The sequence below is a fragment of the Dendropsophus ebraccatus genome, chromosome 10, assembly GCF_027789765.1.
Source record: "Dendropsophus ebraccatus isolate aDenEbr1 chromosome 10, aDenEbr1.pat, whole genome shotgun sequence".
NCBI lineage: Eukaryota > Metazoa > Chordata > Amphibia > Anura > Hylidae > Dendropsophus > Dendropsophus ebraccatus.
Genome location: NC_091463.1, coordinates 12,857,593 through 12,876,703, shown reverse-complemented (window position 1 = coordinate 12,876,703; position 19,111 = coordinate 12,857,593). Strand labels below are relative to the sequence as shown.

Here is a 19,111-nt window from a genome sequence, read left to right as displayed (position 1 = left end):
ATTCACACCTAGTATATCTGCTGCCATGTACAGCAATATAGGTATATGGGTGAACACTATGTGAATATACTCTTACAGACGGCTTTGTGTAGCACATGCATAGGCCAGGGCAGGCAGGCACCAGATGATGGGATGTAGAAGAAGCACAAAGATGGGGGAGGTCGTAAAACACAGAGGGGCAGGAGATCAATGATGGCGGCTGTAACAATAGACTCCAGCTGGTATCTCACCAGGGCAGGATAAGAAATAAAAGCAGGAATCTGGAGGGCAATATAGATTTTTCATTCAGGACTATAATCCAGATGATCAGCCAGACTATAGAGCAGGGATGGGAAACCTTTGGCCCTCCAGCTGTTGCAAAACTACAATTCCCATCATGCCTGGGCAGCCAAAGCTTTAGCTTCGGCTGCCCAGGCAGGATGGGAATTGTAGTTTTGCAACAGCTGGAGGGCCAAAGGTTCCCCATCTCTGCTATAGAGAGACCTATATCCTCTATGGTAGTCACCATCAGAGGAGTCTGGCAGCGGCTTTCAGAATGCATGCACCGTTATGTGTCTGCATGGTCAGGTCAGCTAAGGAGAGACATCCATCAGCCGAAAGAGCATTCGACTGGCTGCTATCTACCATGGATGTCCAGCTTTAGGATGGTGTATGATTGGTGCTTGGGGTACTTTGCATTAATATCCTTGTGCTACATCCCTAAGGAACTGACTGAGCTGCAACACCAGGCAGAGCCACAAACACATGTGCGGCACTGTACCAGGGGAAACAACAAAGAGCCTCTTCATTCTGACAGAGAAGCCATGGATAGACAGAGGGGTAGCTGGATACTGCAAACTGGTGCAAATGGAGCAGACACCCAGCATCCCCTCCCATATCTGTTGGGACATCCCAATTGGTCACTGGCTTCCTACGCAACTGGCCAGAGACACTGTGTGAAATAGGGGAGATTAGACTATGGGTGGTATTACACGGAACGATTATCGTTCGAAAAATCGTTAAATCGTTCGGATTTGAACGATAATCATTTCGTGTAATAACAGGCAACGATTAAACGACCAACGAGAAATCGTCGATCGTTTAATAGGATCCGGACCTATTTTTATCGTTTGATCGTTCGCTCATTGTTCGCACATCGTTCGGTGGAATAAGAATTCACAGCTGAAACGTACGCAATAGCGACGACTAAACGACTGCAAGAACGATCATAAATAACTATCATCGTTTCGTGTACTTGGATGAACGATTTCGGGTCGTTTGCCTTAGCGGTCGTTTAAGATCGTTTATCGTTAGTCGTCGGAAAATTGCTTGGTGTAATAGTACCCTTAGATTCTCATCAGGGACCCATAAATCATATCCCTCCCACCACTATAAATGCCACCTACACACACACACCCTCCATTCTGTATAACGTAACCTATCAGTGACCCGTGCAGGGATCAATGTGCCTTATGGTGCCGTCCATGTCCTATAGTTATATATCCCAGAGAGAACAGATGTCCTATAATGGTAATCACCCCCCCCCCCCCCCCAGCTATGACCACAACTGCAGATCTATATACAGCAGAGCTGAACGTGTCCTATCACTTTCCTTTGGGCATTGTGATGTATAGTTTACCTGCTGCAGTCTTATGCAAGACCAGAGATAACAAATGAGGTAAAGGGGTTGTCCAGCCTTAGGGTGGGTTCATACTGAGGAATTCTCGTGGATAATGTCCGTGGAATTCCGCTGTCTGTCTGCGTGCCTTTCCTCCGGCTCCATAGACACCATTCTATGGACCGGCATATTCCGCTATCCGCCAAAAGAAGTGACATGTCACTTCTTTCGGCGGATAGCGGAATACGCCGGCCCATAGAATGGTGTCTATGGAGGCGGAGGAAAAGCATGCGGCCGTGCGCGCGGTCAGACAGCGGAATTCCGCGGACATTATCCGCAAGAATTCCTCAGTATGAACCCACCCTTAGTAAAACATGGCCGCTTTCTTCCAGATACAGCACTGCTCTCGTCTCCAGTTCAGGTGTGGTTTGTAATTAAGCTCCTTTCACTTCAATGGAACTGAGTTGCAAAATCTGCACCCAGACTGGAGACAAGCAATTTGCTTAAAAAAATTGTTATTTGCACGTCAGGAATAATACATGCCACCCGACCTCAGGCTGCCCTACGTCAGAAGGGAAGGTCTGATCACAAACCCCCCCCCCCCCCCACCCAAAAAAAAAATTAGATAGTGGTAACTTCTCAAGATGGCAATGTCATTTATACCTGGAAGGTCAAAGGTCTTCCACTATCCCGTTGAGCTGTGCCAAATGATATACTCACCTCTGCTCCATCTGTAAACACAACGCCGGATGCAGCGAATGAAAGAGAAGCCACAAAGCAATAAACACGACCACAGGAAGATTTATTTCATCTCTTATAAGTTATACAGTGAATAGTTACAGAGGAAATCGCACACATCTCATTCACTTACAGGGAACACATCACTATGAGCAGATTCCTAACAGTGCACTTCATCCGACCACAGAATCACATCACTAGAGTACTACAGATCCCAGCAAGCCCATGGCAGCTGCAACAGTGCCCAGAGGGGCATTATTCAATCACATAAACACAAATAAATAGATTTCTTGTTACTCTGTACACATTGTAGATAGGTGTCCCCCTCAAGCTGGTGCAAAACTACAACTCCCATCATGCCCTGACAGCCTTCGGCTCTCAGGGCATGATGGGAGTTGTAGTTTTGCAACAGCCACAGGTAGGTGTGTGCACATTACGGAACCCAGGCGGATTACCCGCCACGGATTCCGCAGCTCGCCCCCGGCCAGGTTCCGTAGTGTGCACATACCCGTAGGGTAACACTTTTCTGGATAGTTTATACATGGGGGATGTATGAAGACCTGCCAGTTACTTATTGTCAATGTTTTCAAGTAATAATCTGTTCAAGCTATGCCAGGTGATAGAAGGGGCAAGTGAAAGTAAGGGCATGGCTACCACCAACGCTTTTAAAGGAGAAGAGGCTGACTCAGTCAGTAAAAGGGTACTCCAACAAATGTTTTTTTTTTGCTTTAAATCATCTGGTTTCAGAAAGTTATATAGACTTATAATTTCCTTCTATTAAAAAATCTCCTTTCTTCCAGCACTTATCAGGTGCTGTATATCCTGCAGTAAGTAGTGTATTCTTTCCAGTCTAAAACAGTGCTCTCTGCTGCCACCTCTGTCCATGTCAGGAACTGTCCAGAGCATCAGCAAATCCCCATAGAAAACCTCTCCTGCTCTGGACAGTTCCTGACATGGACAGGTGGCAGCAGAGAGCACTGTGTTAGACTGGAAAGAATACACCACTTCCTGCAGGACATACAGCAGCTGATAAGTACAAGAAGACTTAAAATTTTAAATAGAAGTAAATTACAAAATCAATATAACTTGCCAGAGTACCCCTTTTAACCTTCTAACCCCCTAATACTTTTAAAGAAAAGTAAACGGTTAAAAAGTGACCTCGGCAGAAGTCTCACTTCTCTATTCTAGGAATTAAAGGCATCCCCCCCTCCCCGGGAACGAGGTCTATTTTGCCGCCACCTGTTATATACAGTGAATAAGCTGGCAAACCAATCACAGGGGGTAAAGCTCATCTCAGACACACATGGACACTGGTAGGAAAAAAGAAGAGTATGAGAGAGGTTTTTTTTTAAGGGGGGGGAAAATCGATGTCTGGAATGTAGTAGGACCTGGACACAGGAGAAGAGGGAGATGACGTATTGGGTAGGGTGGAGATCACTCATTCTGCGGCACAGAGATGGAGGGTCCCTTGGGGTCATCAAAGCGATCCATGGTCTTTAGGCTCATCACCATGTGCAGTCCATAGGTCAGGATGAAGACAAAGAGCAGAGTGGTGACCAGACCCATCCAGATGCCGGGAGAGAAGAATCCGGCACAGTCACTGGCGTAATGGAACTTCGTGCCGGTCACATTGAAGGCCTGGATCTAGGGGGGGGGAGAGCAGGATGGGATGAAATACTACTAAATGCAAACAACCTGCTACAATAGTCAGTATACTGCCATACTGGAGACGTGACTTACAGGGCTTATCCAGCGTTAGAAAACGTGGAGGCTTTCTTAACAAAAAAAAACAAAAAAAACACAGCACCAGTTTGATGTGGAGGCTTTGAAGTGCAGTTAAACTGAAATGAATGGAGCTGAATAGTAATACCACGCACAACCTGAGGACAGGGGTGGCGTTGTTTGTGAAAGTAGAATTTTTTTTTTTATATATATAATCCTGGATAACCCCTTAAAAAGATAGGTCTAACTTTGCTTCCTATTTGAGTTTAAAGTGTCCTTGTCAAAAGAAAACTGGGAGAAGCCTGTGGCTGAGTGCATCTCTCCTTAGCTCGCTATGCGCCATTTTGCTGCATGGAACCATCTCCCTTGTAAGGGTACTATTACACGGAACGATAATCGGCCTGATTCGGCCGATTATCGTCCCGTGTAATAAATACAACGATCAGCCGATGACAACGATCATCGGCTGATCGTTCATATAGGTTTGGAGCTATATTTGTCGGGCGCCGACCGCGCATCGCTACGTGTAATAGCGGTGCGCGGCCGGCGACTGACGATATACATTATCTATCCACGCTCCAGGGCTGCTCCTGCGTTCTTCTCCCCGGGTCCCGCTTGCTCTAGCTTTGAAGCGGCCTGTCAGCTGACAGGCCGCCCGGCCAATCACAGGCCGTGGCGGTCCCGGCCTGTAATTCGCTGAGCGGCCTGTCAGCTGACAGGCCACTCTGAAGCTAGAGCGCACGGGACCCGGGGAGAAGTGGACCGCAGGAGCAGCCCAGAAGCACGGATAGGTAATGTACAGTATATAGTTAAGCAAGGGCTGCAAGGACATTGGTAACGATTATCGGGCCGTGTAATAGGACCAGTAAACGAGTGACGATCTAGCAGATCGGCGCTCGTTTACAGGTATTATCGGGCCCTGCTCGGCCCGTGTAATACCATCATGAGACAGAGACTGCGCTCAGCCATGTACCTCTGCTAGATATATAGAGATTGCCTTCTTGACTTGATTATGTAGATGAATTCTATATGCAAAATGGTGATCTCCTAGCAGGGAAATCTCCTGTGACGCCCCTCTCCCACCTACCTGAAAATCAGTGATGGTCAGCTGCCAGGTAAAGCCAGGGGAACTTTCGGAGGTGTTCCTGACCAGGAGAGATCCGTGCTGGGCCAGGTTGCTGACATACTCACAGTGGTAGGAGTAGTTACTGGGAGCGTTCACCTGAGGCGCCAGGAACGTTGCATTCACCGTGCCGTTAAAAAGTTCCACCTGGTTTAGAGTGAACCAAGGTCTCCCCGATACTGGATACCAACGGCTCTGGAGTCGGAAGCTACAGAAAGCAGAAAAGGTTATTTAAAAAAAAAAAAAAAAAAAAAAGGCTGCTCAGAAGTGACATCACTGAACTTAGCTATGCTCGATGATGTCAGCACACACACTGGCCAGTACTTACACGATTTTTAATCCATTGTTGTAGTTGAGCACCAGCCTGGAAGGAACAAATAAGAAACGTTATTAAACGGAACGGCATCAAGAGATCGACCCAGTACTGTAATGTGTGAAAACGGCTTTGATGTCTGTGTCAAGATCTAACCATGAGAAGCCTGATCTGAGGGATTCTGATGACATCACTAATCAGAGGTAGTGATGTCATGAAGAACCAGCATGGATTCATATCAACACATGACAGGATATAGCTGTCACCGTGATGTCATTTCAGCAATGAGGTCACTCACATAGAGTTACCACTTCGGTTGCAGAAGGAATCTTTGGTGATGTCAGGATCTGACCCTCGGAAGGTGGCGTTCGTGAGATCCATCTCCTGACCCATAAACACTTTGATGTTTGAGGCCCAAAACAGCATACAAGGAATACCCTGTGTCTGGTTGAAAACCAGAGGGGGATAGGTAGGGGTCGGCGTAGCTGTCGCCAACAGCTGGCGCCCAAAGCTGCCCACGGCAAAGTCATTTTCCTTGTTTACCTGAAAGAAAGGGAAAGCAGATTTTGTTAAGGAGAACGGAGCAGAAGCAATAAGTCTTATAGAGGGTGGAGAGAAGCCGCAGGCCCCAACGTGTGCGATGTCTGGAAAAAGATGGCTGACAACCTGACAACCCTTACAGTATATTAAAAAAAAAAAAAAAAAAAGATGTTTTGCTACAGTAAAGGGGAACTCCAGCAAAAATGTTTTTCTTTCGAATCAACTGGTGCTAGAAAGTGCCAGAGGTTTGTAATTTACTTCTGATAAAAAAACTCCAGTCTTTCAATACTTATCAGCTGCTGTATGTCCTGCAGGAAGTGGTGTATTCCATACAATCCTCCTGCCATCGCGTCCTGTACATGTTGTGTTTCCAGGAACAATTTTGAGAAAGTGGAAATGAGAACAAGGCCCAATGGTGGTGATGCTGTGTGCATGTTGATAACTTAAAGGGGTAGTTCACAAAATTGGTTTTCTTTCAGATCAACTGGTCCCAAAAAGTTCCAGAGATTTGTAATGTACTTCTAATTAAAATCTCTAGTCTTTCAGTACTTAGCTGCTGTATGTCCTGCAGGAAGTGGTGTATTCTTTACAGTCTTGCACAGTGCTGTTTTCTGCCACCTCTGTCCATGTCAGGAACTGTCCAGAGTAGCCGCAAAGCCCCATAGAAAACCTCTCCTGCTCTTCAGACTGGAAAAAATACACCACTTCCTGCAGGACATACAGCAGCTGATAAGTACTGGAAGACTGGAGATTTTTAAACAGAAGTAAATTACAAATCTCTAGCACCATTTCATTTAAAAGTTTGTATGTTTGTGTTTTTGCTGGAGTATCCCTTTAAATCTACCAGGAGGTCTCTGCAGCACCAGTGAGCAGACTGGGTGTTCAGTGTAGCCGAGGATAACCAAAGATTTCCTGACGAAATAGCACGTACCCATGACGGCCTGAGCGCTGTGAGGAGCGCTGTGTAGGGGACCCCCTCTGATTTCAGCGTGCTCAGTACTTGTCCTATCACTTCATCTGTAAAGAGACAGGAGAGTAAAATCTTTCCATCTCCACATCAACACAATCAATCAGACTTCATCTGGATTATCAGATGCCAGATTAATGGAACTGTGATGTGTAGTATGTGCAGACTCACCGTTTGCTCTGAGAATGTCTTTGGTGGATACAATCCCAGCACTAAAGGAGGAAGGAAGAGTGGTGAAACATTACAGAACACCCCCCCAGCACCAATAAATCTATAAAGAGTTATATATCAGTAACCTGTTGCCATAGGGCAGCCGAACAACAAGCAGCGATGGGATACTCTCATTCAGCCTGAGCTCCAGCAGAGTCGTCTGATCCACGTGTAGGGGGCTCACACCCAGCTTCTCCTTTAAGTAGGTTGGCAGGATGTTGGCAGCGTACCAATCCACAGCAGGCAGCACCAGGGAAGATGGAGACGACTCCATAATGTTCTGAAAAACAAGTGGTGAGATGCATCTCAAGAAGGAGAAAATTATGTAGGTCCGCACCCCCAAACGAATTCCGTTATACAATCCAAAACAACACAAGCAAACAGGTGCACAAATCTGTGTGTTTCAGGTGCCTCAATCATGATACACTAGCCAAGGACTTGTATCAGGAAAAGGACGTGTACAGCGGGTGCCTGACATCTACAGTCCCCCAAAGAGTCAGAAAAACAATGGATGGCACCCATCCTTCCTCCTCCTCCCTGGTACAGTACACACTGCAGACACCACTCATCCCTCCTCCTCCTCCCTGGTACAGTACACACTGCAGACACCACTCATCCCTCCTCCTCCTCCTCCCTGGTACAGTACACACTGCAGACACCGCTCATCCCTCCTCCTCCTCCTCCTCCTCCCTGGTACAGTACACACTGCAGACACCGCTCATCCCTCCTCCTCCTCCCTGGTACAGTACACACTGCAGACACCGCTCATCCCTCCTCCCCGGTACAGTACACACTGCAGACACCGCTCATCCCTCCTCCTCCTCCCTGGTACAGTACACACTGCAGACACCGCTCATCCCTCCTCCTCCTCCTCCCTGGTACAGTACACACTGCAGACACCGCTCATCCCTCCTCCTCCTCCTCCCTGGTACAGTACACACTGCAGACACCGCTCATCCCTCCTCCCTGGTACAGTACACACTGCAGACACCGCTCATCCCTCCTCCTCCTCCTCCCTGGTACAGTACACACTGCAGACACCGCTCATCCCTCCTCCTCCTCCCTGGTACAGTACACACTGCAGACACCGCTCATCCCTCCTCCCTGGTACAGTACACACTGCAGACACCGCTCATCCCTCCTCCTCCCTGGTACAGTACACACTGCAGACACCGCTCATCCCTCCTCCCTGGTACAGTACACACTGCAGACACCGCTCATCCCTCCTCCTCCCTGGTACAGTACACACTGCAGACACCGCTCATCCCTCCTCCTCCTCCTCCCTGGTACAGTACACACTGCAGACACCGCTCATCCCTCCTCCTCCTCCTCCCTGGTACAGTACACACTGCAGACACCGCTCATCCCTCCTCCCTGGTACAGTACACACTGCAGACACCGCTCATCCCTCCTCCCTGGTACAGTACACACTGCAGACACCGCTCATCCCTCCTCCCTGGTACAGTACACACTGCAGACACCGCTCATCCCTCCTCCTCCCTGGTACAGTACACACTGCAGACACCGCTCATCCCTCCTCCCTGGTACAGTACACACTGCAGACACCGCTCATCCCTCCTCCTCCCTGGTACAGTACACACTGCAGACACCGCTCATCCCTCCTCCTCCTCCTCCCTGGTACAGTACACACTGCAGACACCGCTCATCCCTCCTCCTCCTCCTCCCTGGTACAGTACACACTGCAGGACACCGCTCATCCCTCCTCCCTGGTACAGTACACACTGCAGACACCGCTCATCCCTCCTCCTGGTACAGTACACACTGCAGACAACCGCTCATCCCTCCTCCTCCTCCTCCCTGGTACAGTACACACTGCAGACACCGCTCATCCCTCCTCCTCCTCCCTGGTACAGTACACACTGCAGACACCGCTCATCCCTCCTCCTCCTCCCTGGTACAGTACACACTGCAGACACCGCTCATCCCTCCTCCCTGGTACAGTACACACTGCAGACACCGCTCATCCCTCCTCCTCCCTGGTACAGTACACACTGCAGACACCGCTCATCCCTCCTCCCTGGTACAGTACACACTGCAGACACCGCTCATCCCTCCTCCTCCCTGGTACAGTACACACTGCAGACACCGCTCATCCCTCCTCCTCCTCCTCCTCCCTGGTACAGTACACACTGCAGACACCGCTCATCCCTCCTCCTCCTCCTCCCTGGTACAGTACACACTGCAGACACCGCTCATCCCTCCTCCTCCTCCCTGGTACAGTACACACTGCAGACACCGCTCATCCCTCCTCCTCCTCCCTGGTACAGTACACACTGCAGACACCGCTCATCCCTCCTCCCTGGTACAGTACACACTGCAGACACCGCTCATCCCTCCTCCCTGGTACAGTACACACTGCAGACACCGCTCATCCCTCCTCCTCCCTGGTACAGTACACACTGCAGACACCGCTCATCCCTCCTCCCTGGTACAGTACACACTGCAGACACCGCTCATCCCTCCTCCTCCCTGGTACAGTACACACTGCAGACACCGCTCATCCCTCCTCCTCCTCCTCCCTGGTACAGTACACACTGCAGACACCGCTCATCCCTCCTCCTCCTCCTCCCTGGTACAGTACACACTGCAGACACCGCTCATCCCTCCTCCTCCCTGGTACAGTACACACTGCAGACACCGCTCATCCCTCCTCCCTGGTACAGTACACACTGCAGACACCGCTCATCCCTCCTCCTCCTCCTCCCTGGTACAGTACACACTGCAGACACCGCTCATCCCTCCTCCCTGGTACAGTACACACTGCAGACACCGCTCATCCCTCCTCCTCCTCCCTGGTACAGTACACACTGCAGACACCGCTCATCCCTCCTCCCTGGTACAATACACACTGCAGACACCGCTCATCCCTCCTCCTCCTCCCTGGTACAGTACACACTGCAGACACAGCTCATCCCTCCTCCCTGGTACAGTACACACTGCAGACACCGCTCATCCCTACTCCTCCTCCCTGGTACAGTACACACTGCAGACACCGCTCATCCCTCCTCCCTGGTACAGTACACACTGCAGAAACCGCTCATCCCTCCTCCTCCTCCTCCCTGGTACAGTACACACTGCAGACACCGCTCATCCCTCCTCCTCCTCCCTGGTACAGTACACACTGCAGACACCGCTCATCCCTCCTCCTCCTCCCTGGTACAGTACACACTGCAGACACCGCTCATCCCTCCTCCTCCTCCATGGTACAGTACACACTGCAGACACCGCTCATCCCTCCTCCCTGGTACAGTACACACTGCAGACACCGCTGATCCCTCCTCCTCCTCCCTGGTACAGTACACACTGCAGACACCGCTCATCCCTCCTCCTCCTCCTCCCTGGTACAGTACACACTGCAGACACCGCTCATCCCTCCTCCTCCTCCTCCATGGTACAGTACACACTGCAGACACCGCTCATCCCTCCTCCTCCTCCCTGGTACAGTACACACTGCAGACACCGCTCATCCCTCCTCCCTGGTACAGTACACACTGCAGACACCGCTCATCCCTCCTCCTCCCTGGTACAGTACACACTGCAGACACCGCTCATCCCTCCTCCTCCTCCCTGGTACAGTACACACTGCAGACAGCGCTCATCCCTCCTCCTCCTCCCTGGTACAGTACACACTGCAGACACCGCTCATCCCTCCTCCCTGGTACAGTACACACTGCAGACACCGCTCATCCCTCCTCCCTGGTACAGTACACACTGCAGACACCGCTCATCCCTCCTCCTCCTCCCTGGTATAGTACACACTGCAGACACCGCTCATCCCTCCTCCCTGGTACAGTACACACTGCAGACACCGCTCATCCCTCCTCCTCCCCCTGGTACAGTACACACTGCAGACACCGCTCATCCCTCCTCCTCCTCCTCCCTGGTACAGTACACACTGCAGACACCGCTCATTCCCTCCTCCCTGGTACAGTACACACTGCAGACACCGCTCATCCCTCCTCCCTGGTACAGTACACACTGCAGACACCGCTCATCCTCCTCCTCCTCCCTGGTACAGTACACACTGCAGACACCGCTCATCCCTCCTCCTCCTCCTCCCTGGTACAGTACACACTGCAGACACCGCTCATCCCTCCTCCCTGGTACAGTACCACACTGCAGACACCGCTCATCCCTCCTCACCCTTTGGGTATCTAGTACACACTGCCGACACCCGGCTCATCCCCTCCTCCCTCGGTACAAGTACAACACTGCAGAACACCGCTGCTTCATCCCTCCTCCTCCTCCTCCCTGACGTACAGTACACACTGGCAGGACACGGCTCATCCCTCCTCCTCCCTCCCTGGTACAGTTAACACACTGCAGACAACCGCTCATCCCTCCATCGCTCCCTCGCGTACAGTACACACTGCAGACACCGCTCATTCCCTCCCTCCTCCTTCCCTGGTACAGTACACACTGCAGACAACCACTCATCCCTCCTACCCTGGTACCATTACCCACTGCATACCCACCGCTTCATTCCCTCCTCCTCCTCCCTGGTACAGTACACACTGCAGACAGCACTCATCCCTCCTCCTCCTCCCTGGTACAGTACACACTGCAGACAGCGCTCATCCTTCCTCCTCCTCCCTGGTACAGTACACACTGCAGACACCGCTGATCCCTCCTCCTCCTCCCTGGTACAGTACACACTGCAGACACCGCTCATCCCTCCTCCTCCCTGGTACAGTACACACTGCAGACACCGCTCATCCCTCCTCCCTGGTACAGTACACACTGCAGACACCGCTCATCCCTCCTCCCTGGTACAATACACACTGCAGACACCGCTCATCCCTCCTCCTCCCTGGTACAGTACACACTGCAGACACGGCTCATCCCTCCTCCTCCTCCCTGGTACAGTACACACTGCAGACACCGCTCATCCCTCCTCCTCCTCCTCCCTGGTACAGTACACACTGCAGACACCGCTCATCCCTCCTCCTCCTCCCTGGTACAGTACACACTGCAGACACCGCTCATCCCTCCTCCTCCTCCCTGGTACAGTACACACTGCAGACACCGCTCATCCCTCCTCCTCCTCCCTGGTACAGTACACACTGCAGACACCGCTCATCCCTCCTCCTCCTCCTCCCTGGTACAGTACACACTGCAGACACCGCTCATCCCTCCTCCTCCTCCCTGGTACAGTACACACTGCAGACACCGCTCATCCCTCCTCCTCCTCCTCCCTGGTACAGTACACACTGCAGACACCGCTCATCCCTCCTCCTCCTCCCTGGTACAGTACACACTGCAGACACCGCTCATCCCTCCTCCCTGGTACAGTACACACTGCAGACACCGCTCATCCCTCCTCCCTGGTACAGTACACACTGCAGACACCGCTCATCCCTCCTCCTCCTCCCTGGTACAGTACACACTGCAGACACCGCTCATCCCTCCTCCTCCTCCCTGATACAATACACACTGCAGACACCGCTCATCCCTCCTCCTCCTCCTCCCTGGTACAGTACACACTGCAGACACCGCTCATCCCTCCTCCTCCTCCCTGGTACAATACACACTGCAGACACCGCTCATCCCTCCTCCCTGGTACAGTACACACTGCAGACACCGCTCATCCCTCCTCCTCCCTGGTACAGTACACACTGCAGACACCCGCTCATCCCTCCTCCTCCTCCCTGGTACAGTACACACTGCAGACACCGCTCATCCCCTCCTCCCTGGTACAGTACACACTGCAGACACCGCTCATCCCTCCTCCTCCCTGGTACAGTACACACTGCAGACACCGCTCATCCCTCCTCCTCCTCCCTGGTACAGTACACACTGCAGACACCGCTCATCCCTCCTCCTCCCCTGGTACAGTACACACTGCAGACACCGCTCATCCCTCCTCCCTGGTACAGTACACACTGCAGACACCGCTCATCCCTCCTCCTCCCTGGTACAGTACACACTGCAGACACCGCTCATCCCTCCTCCTCCCTGGTACAGTACACACTGCAGACACCGCTCATCCCTCCTCCCTGGTACAGTACACACTGCAGACACCGCTCATCCCCTCCTCCCTGGTACAGTACACACTGCAGACAACCGCTCATCCCCTCCTCCTCCTCCTCCCTGGTACAGTACACACTGCAGACACCGCTCATCCCTCCTCCTCCCTGGTACAGTACACACTGCAGACACCGCTCATCCCTCCTCCCTGGTACAGTACACACTGCAGACACCGCTCATCCCTCCTCCTCCTCCCTGGTACAGTACACACTGCAGACACCGCTCATCCCTCCTCCCTGGTACAGTACACACTGCAGACACCGCTCATCCCTCCTCCTCCTCCCTGGTACAGTACACACTGCAGACACCACTCATCCCTCCTCCCTGGTACAGTACACACTGCAGACACCGCTCATCCCTCCTCCTCCTCCCTGGTACAGTACTCACTGCAGACACCACTCATCCCTCCTCCTCCTCCTCCCTGGTACAGTACACACTGCAGACACCGCTCATCCCTCCTCCTCCTCCTCCCTGGTACAGTACACACTGCAGACACCGCTCATCCCTCCTCCCCGGTACAGTACACACTGCAGACACCGCTCATCCCTCCTCCTCCTCCCTGGTACAGTACACACTGCAGACACCGCTCATCCCTCCTCCTCCTCCTCCTCCCTGGTACAGTACACACTGCAGACACCGCTCATCCCTCCTCCCTGGTACAGTACACACTGCAGACACCGCTCATCCCTCCTCCCTGGTACAGTACACACCGCTCATCCCTCCTCCTCCTCCCTGGTAGAGTACACACTGCAGACACCGCTCATCCCTCCTCCTCCTCCCTGGTACAGTACACACTGCAGACACCGCTCATCCCTCCTCCCTGGTACAGTACACACTGCAGACACCGCTCATCCCTCCTCCTCCTCCCTGGTACAGTACACACTGCAGACACCGCTCATCCCTCCTCCTCCTCCTCCCTGGTACAGTACACACTGCAGACACCGCTCATCCCTCCTCCTCCTCCTCCCTGGTACAGTACACACTGCAGACACCGCTCATCCCTCCTCCTCCTCCTCCCTGGTACAGTACACACTGCAGACACCGCTCATCCCTCCTCATCCTCCCTGGTACAGTACACACTGCAGACACCGCTCATCCCTCCTCCTCCTCCTCCCTGGTACAGTACACACTGCAGACACCGCTCATCCCTCCTCCTCCTCCTCCCTGGTACAGTACACACTGCAGACACCGCTCATCCCTCCTCCTCCCTCCTCCCTGGTACAGTACACACTGCAGACACCGCTCATCCCTCCTCCTCCTCCTCCCTGGTACAGTACACACTGCAGACACCGCTCATCCCTCCTCCTCCTCCTCCCTGGTACAGTACACACTGCAGACACCGCTCATCCCTCCTCCTCCTCCTCCCTGGTACAGTACACACTGCAGACACCGCTCATCCCTCCTCCTCCTCCTCCTCCCTGGTACAGTACACACTGCAGACACCGCTCATCCCTCCTCCTCCTCCTCCCTGGTACAGTACACACTGCAGACACCGCTCATCCCTCCTCCTCCTCCTCCCTGGTACAGTACACACTGCAGACACCGCTCATCCCTCCTCCTCCTCCTCCCTGGTACAGTACACACTGCAGACACCGCTCATCCCTCCTCCTCCTCCTCCCTGGTACAGTACACACTGCAGACACCGCTCATCCCTCCTCCTCCTCCCTGGTACAGTACACACTGCAGACACCGCTCATCCCTCCTCCCTGGTACAGTACACACTGCAGACACCGCTCATCCCTACTCCTCCTCCTCCCTGGTACAGTACACACTGCAGACACCGCTCATCCCTCCTCCCTGGTACAGTACACACTGCAGACACCGCTCATCCCTCCTCCTCCTCCCTGGTACAGTACACACTGCAGACACCGCTCATCCCTACTCCTCCTCCTCCCTGGTACAGTACACACTGCAGACACCGCTCATCCCTCCTCCCTGGTACAGTACACACTGCAGACACCGCTCATCCCTCCTCCCTGGTACAGTACACACTGCAGACACCGCTCATCCCTCCTCCTCCTCCTCCTCCCTGGTACAGTACACACTGTAGACACCGCTCATCCTCCCTGGTACAGTACACACTGCAGACACCGCTCATCCCTCCTCCTCCTCCCTGGTACAGTACACACTGCAGACACCACTCATCCCTCCTCCTCCTCCCTGGTATAGTACACACTGCAGACACCACTCATCCCTCCTCCTCCCTGGTATAGTACACACTGCAGACACCGCTCATCCCTCCTCCCTGGTACAGTACACACTGCAGACACCGCTCATCCCTCCTCCTCCTCCCTGGTACAGTACACACTGCAGACACCACTCATCCCTCCTCCTCCTCCCTGGTACAGTACACACTGCAGACACCGCTCATCCCTCCTCCCTGGTACAGTACACACTGCAGACACCGCTCATCCCTCCTCCTCCTCCCTGGTACAGTACACACTGCAGACACCGCTCATCCCTCCTCCCTGGTACAGTACACACTGCAGACACCGCTCATCCCTCCTCCTCCTCCCTGGTACAGTACACACTGCAGACACCGCTCATCCCTCCTCCTCCTCCCTGGTACAGTACACACTGCAGACACCGCTCATCCCTCCTCCTCCTCCCTGGTACAGTACACACTGCAGACACCGCTCATCCCTCCTCCTCCTCCTCCCTGGTACAGTACACACTGCAGACACCGCTCATCCCTCCTCCTCCTCCTCCCTGGTACAGTACACACTGCAGACAGCGCTCATCCCTCCTCCCTGGTACAGTACACACTGCAGACACCGCTCATCCCTCCTCCTCCTCCCTGGTACAGTACACACTGCAGACACCGCTTATCCCTCCTCCTCCTCCCTGGTACAGTACACACTGCAGACACCGCTTATCCCTCCTCCCTGGTACAGTACACACTGCAGACACCGCTCATCCCTCCTCCTCCTCCTCCTCCTCCCTGGTACAGTACACACTGCAGACACCGCTCATCCCTCCTCCTCCCTGGTACAGTACACACTGCAGACACCGCTCATCCCTCCTCCCTGGTACAGTACACACTGCAGACACCGCTCATCCCTCCTCCTCCTCCCTGGTACAGTACACACTGCAGACACCGCTCATCCCTCCTCCTCCTCCCTGGTACAGTACACACTGCAGACACCGCTCATCCCTCCTCCTCCTCCCTGGTACAGTACACACTGCAGACACCGCTCATCCCTCCTCCTCCTCCCTGGTACAGTACACACTGCAGACACCGCTCATCCCTCCTCCTCCTCCCTGGTACAGTACACACTGCAGACACCGCTCATCCCTCCTCCCTGGTACAGTACACACTGCAGACACCGCTCATCCCTCCTCCCTGGTACAGTACACACTGCAGACACCACTCATCACTTCTTACCTCCAGGTTTGGGAAAACACTGTCCTGTTTGTTCCCATAGACTCCGCCAAATGCTGTGAAGTCTTCAATGCTTAACTGGTAGAATAACAGAGATGTGTCAGAATCAGGGGGTAATAACTTGGGTGATACAGACGACCACTGACCCCCCCCCCCCCCCCATCAGCTCACTGCTGTGGCATCTGCAGCACAGGGAAGGGTACGTCATACTGGAAATAATACCTTCTCCTGGAGAAAAAGCAGGACGTTCCTGGGGCCATTGCTAAGAGCTGTGTCCAAGTACTGACCCAACTGGAGATCGGTTGTCACGTGACCGCCATGTGTGCCAGGCGGCGATGTCCACAAGGAGCTGTCAGGAGATACATATTTTATTAAAGGATATGTCCACCTTTCTATGGCTTATTAAACAAGTAACCCCCTATTCACAGGATAGGTGATAACCAGATAGTTGGCAGCGGTGTGACTGCTGTGACTCCTCCCGATCACGAGAACCCACTGGATCAGTAATGTGCATGCTCCGTTTCCGCTCCATTCATCCTCAAAACTTTTGAACATTGGCGCCAAAGAATTCTGCTTAAAAATGCTTAAAGATCCAACAGACTGTAAATGGAGTGGTGGCCGAGCAAGGGGGTTTGGATTTCCGTTCTTATGATTGGTGGTTATCACTTATCCTTGTAGTACACAGGGGATACCTTTCAATACTGGGAAATGCCTTATAATAAACTTAAAAAGAAAACAAAACAAAACAACAAACACACACACAAAAAAAAAATAAAAAAAAAATCACAATTTTTTTATGGTTTTGTAGCCTCTATCAGTCTCCATGGTAACAGATGTTACCATGGTCTCCACTCCATAGTAACAGACAACAAACAATCCCTGTGTAGTCGGATCATGCAGCATGTCCACTACTTCTGGCACGAACAGGAGAAAGTGTGCAACATCAAACTACAGTCATGGCCAAAAGTTTTGAGAATGATACAAATATTAATTTTTAGTCTACCACTTCAGTTTTTAAAATGGTAATTTGCATATACTCCAGAATGTTATAAAGAGTGATCAGCTTAACAGCAATTACTTGCAAAGTCAATATTTGCCTAGAAAATTAACTTTATCCACCAAAACACATTTCAATATTATTGCAGCCCTGCCTTAAAAGGATCAGCTAATGGTGCGTTTACACGTAACGATTATCGGGCGAATTTGCGAGATAACGATCGAATTCGAACGATAATCGACGTGTAAACGCAGTGAACGATCAAACGACGAATGAGAAATCGTCCGTTTTGATCTTTCAACATGTCATCATATCGTCGTTTGCAAAAAATTCGCTGATCGTTCCGTGTAAACAGTCGTCGTGCGATAGTCCGCCGGCCGCCCCGCTCATCCGCAGCCCCCTGCGCCAGCTCGATCACCACCCCCGCCGTTCTGATCGCCACCCGCCGTTCCGGTCGCCGGGCTGAGGGCGTGCAATCGCAAAACAATTTTTGCGTACGATATATCGTACCGTCTAAACGCTGATCGTTATGAAAAAAAAATCATTACTCCGACATCGTTAATCGGACGATCGGGCCAATTATCGTGTAAACGCACCATTACATCGTTTCAGTGATTGCTCCATTAACACAGGTGTGGGTGTTGATGAGGACAGGGCTGGAGATCAATCTGTCATGATTAAGTAAGAATGACACCACTGGACACTTTAAAAGGAGGCTGGTGCTTGGCATCATTGTTTCTCTTCTGTTACCCATGGTTATCTCTAAAGAAACACATGCAGTCATCATTGCACTGCACAAAAATGGCCTAACAGGGAAGAGTATCGCAGCTAGAAAGATTGCACCTCAGTCAACAATCTATCGTATCATCAAGAACTTCAAGGAGAGAGGTTCCATTGTTGCCAAAAAGGCTCCAGGGCGCCCAAGAAAGACCAGCAAGGGCCAGGACCGTCTCTTAAATGTGTTTCAGCTGCGGGATCGGGCTACCAGCAGTGCAGAGCTTGCTCAGGAATGGCAGCAGGCAGGTGTGAGGGCATCTGCACTGTGCACTGTGAGGCAGAGACTCTTGGAGCAAGGCCTGGTCTCAAGGAGGGCAGCAAAGAAGCCACTTCTCTCCAGAAAAACATCAGGGACAGACTGATATTCTGCAAAAGGTCCAGGGAGTGGACTGCTGAGGACTAGTGATGTCACGATACCAGAATTTTGAGTTCGATACCGATACCAACTTTTTTATTTCGATACTCAATACCAGTTCGATACTTAATAAAGAATTAAAAAACAAGAAAAACACAACTATAGACATATAATGCATGCCTGCCCCCTCGACTGTTAGATGTGTGACCTTTTCATCACTGAATTTTTTTTCTGGGATGTGATTTCACTAAAAATCAGCAAATTTGGACTTGGCCTTTTTTGCGATTACACTGTTTACTACGCAATATCAGGAATGTAATCATTTTATAGTTCAGGCAATAA

General features: G+C 52.0%; 1 protein-coding gene across 1 annotated transcript in view; it reads right to left on the bottom strand.

The window, feature by feature from the left end:
- Window positions 1-2,378: 2,378 nt before the first annotated feature.
- Window positions 2,379-19,111, bottom strand: part of ATP6AP1 (ATPase H+ transporting accessory protein 1) — a 29,724-nt gene continuing 12,991 nt past the window's right edge. The window contains exons 2-10 of the mRNA XM_069986588.1: window positions 16,863-16,989; window positions 16,644-16,718; window positions 7,297-7,490; window positions 7,172-7,212; window positions 6,965-7,050; window positions 5,792-6,036; window positions 5,509-5,544; window positions 5,145-5,388; window positions 2,379-3,979 (exon numbers count right to left, since the gene is read on the bottom strand). Coding sequence (XP_069842689.1) covers window positions 3,770-3,979; window positions 5,145-5,388; window positions 5,509-5,544; window positions 5,792-6,036; window positions 6,965-7,050; window positions 7,172-7,212; window positions 7,297-7,490; window positions 16,644-16,718; window positions 16,863-16,989 — 1,258 coding nt within the window. The 3' untranslated portion in view covers window positions 2,379-3,769. The remainder of the gene's footprint in view (window positions 3,980-5,144; window positions 5,389-5,508; window positions 5,545-5,791; window positions 6,037-6,964; window positions 7,051-7,171; window positions 7,213-7,296; window positions 7,491-16,643; window positions 16,719-16,862; window positions 16,990-19,111) is intronic.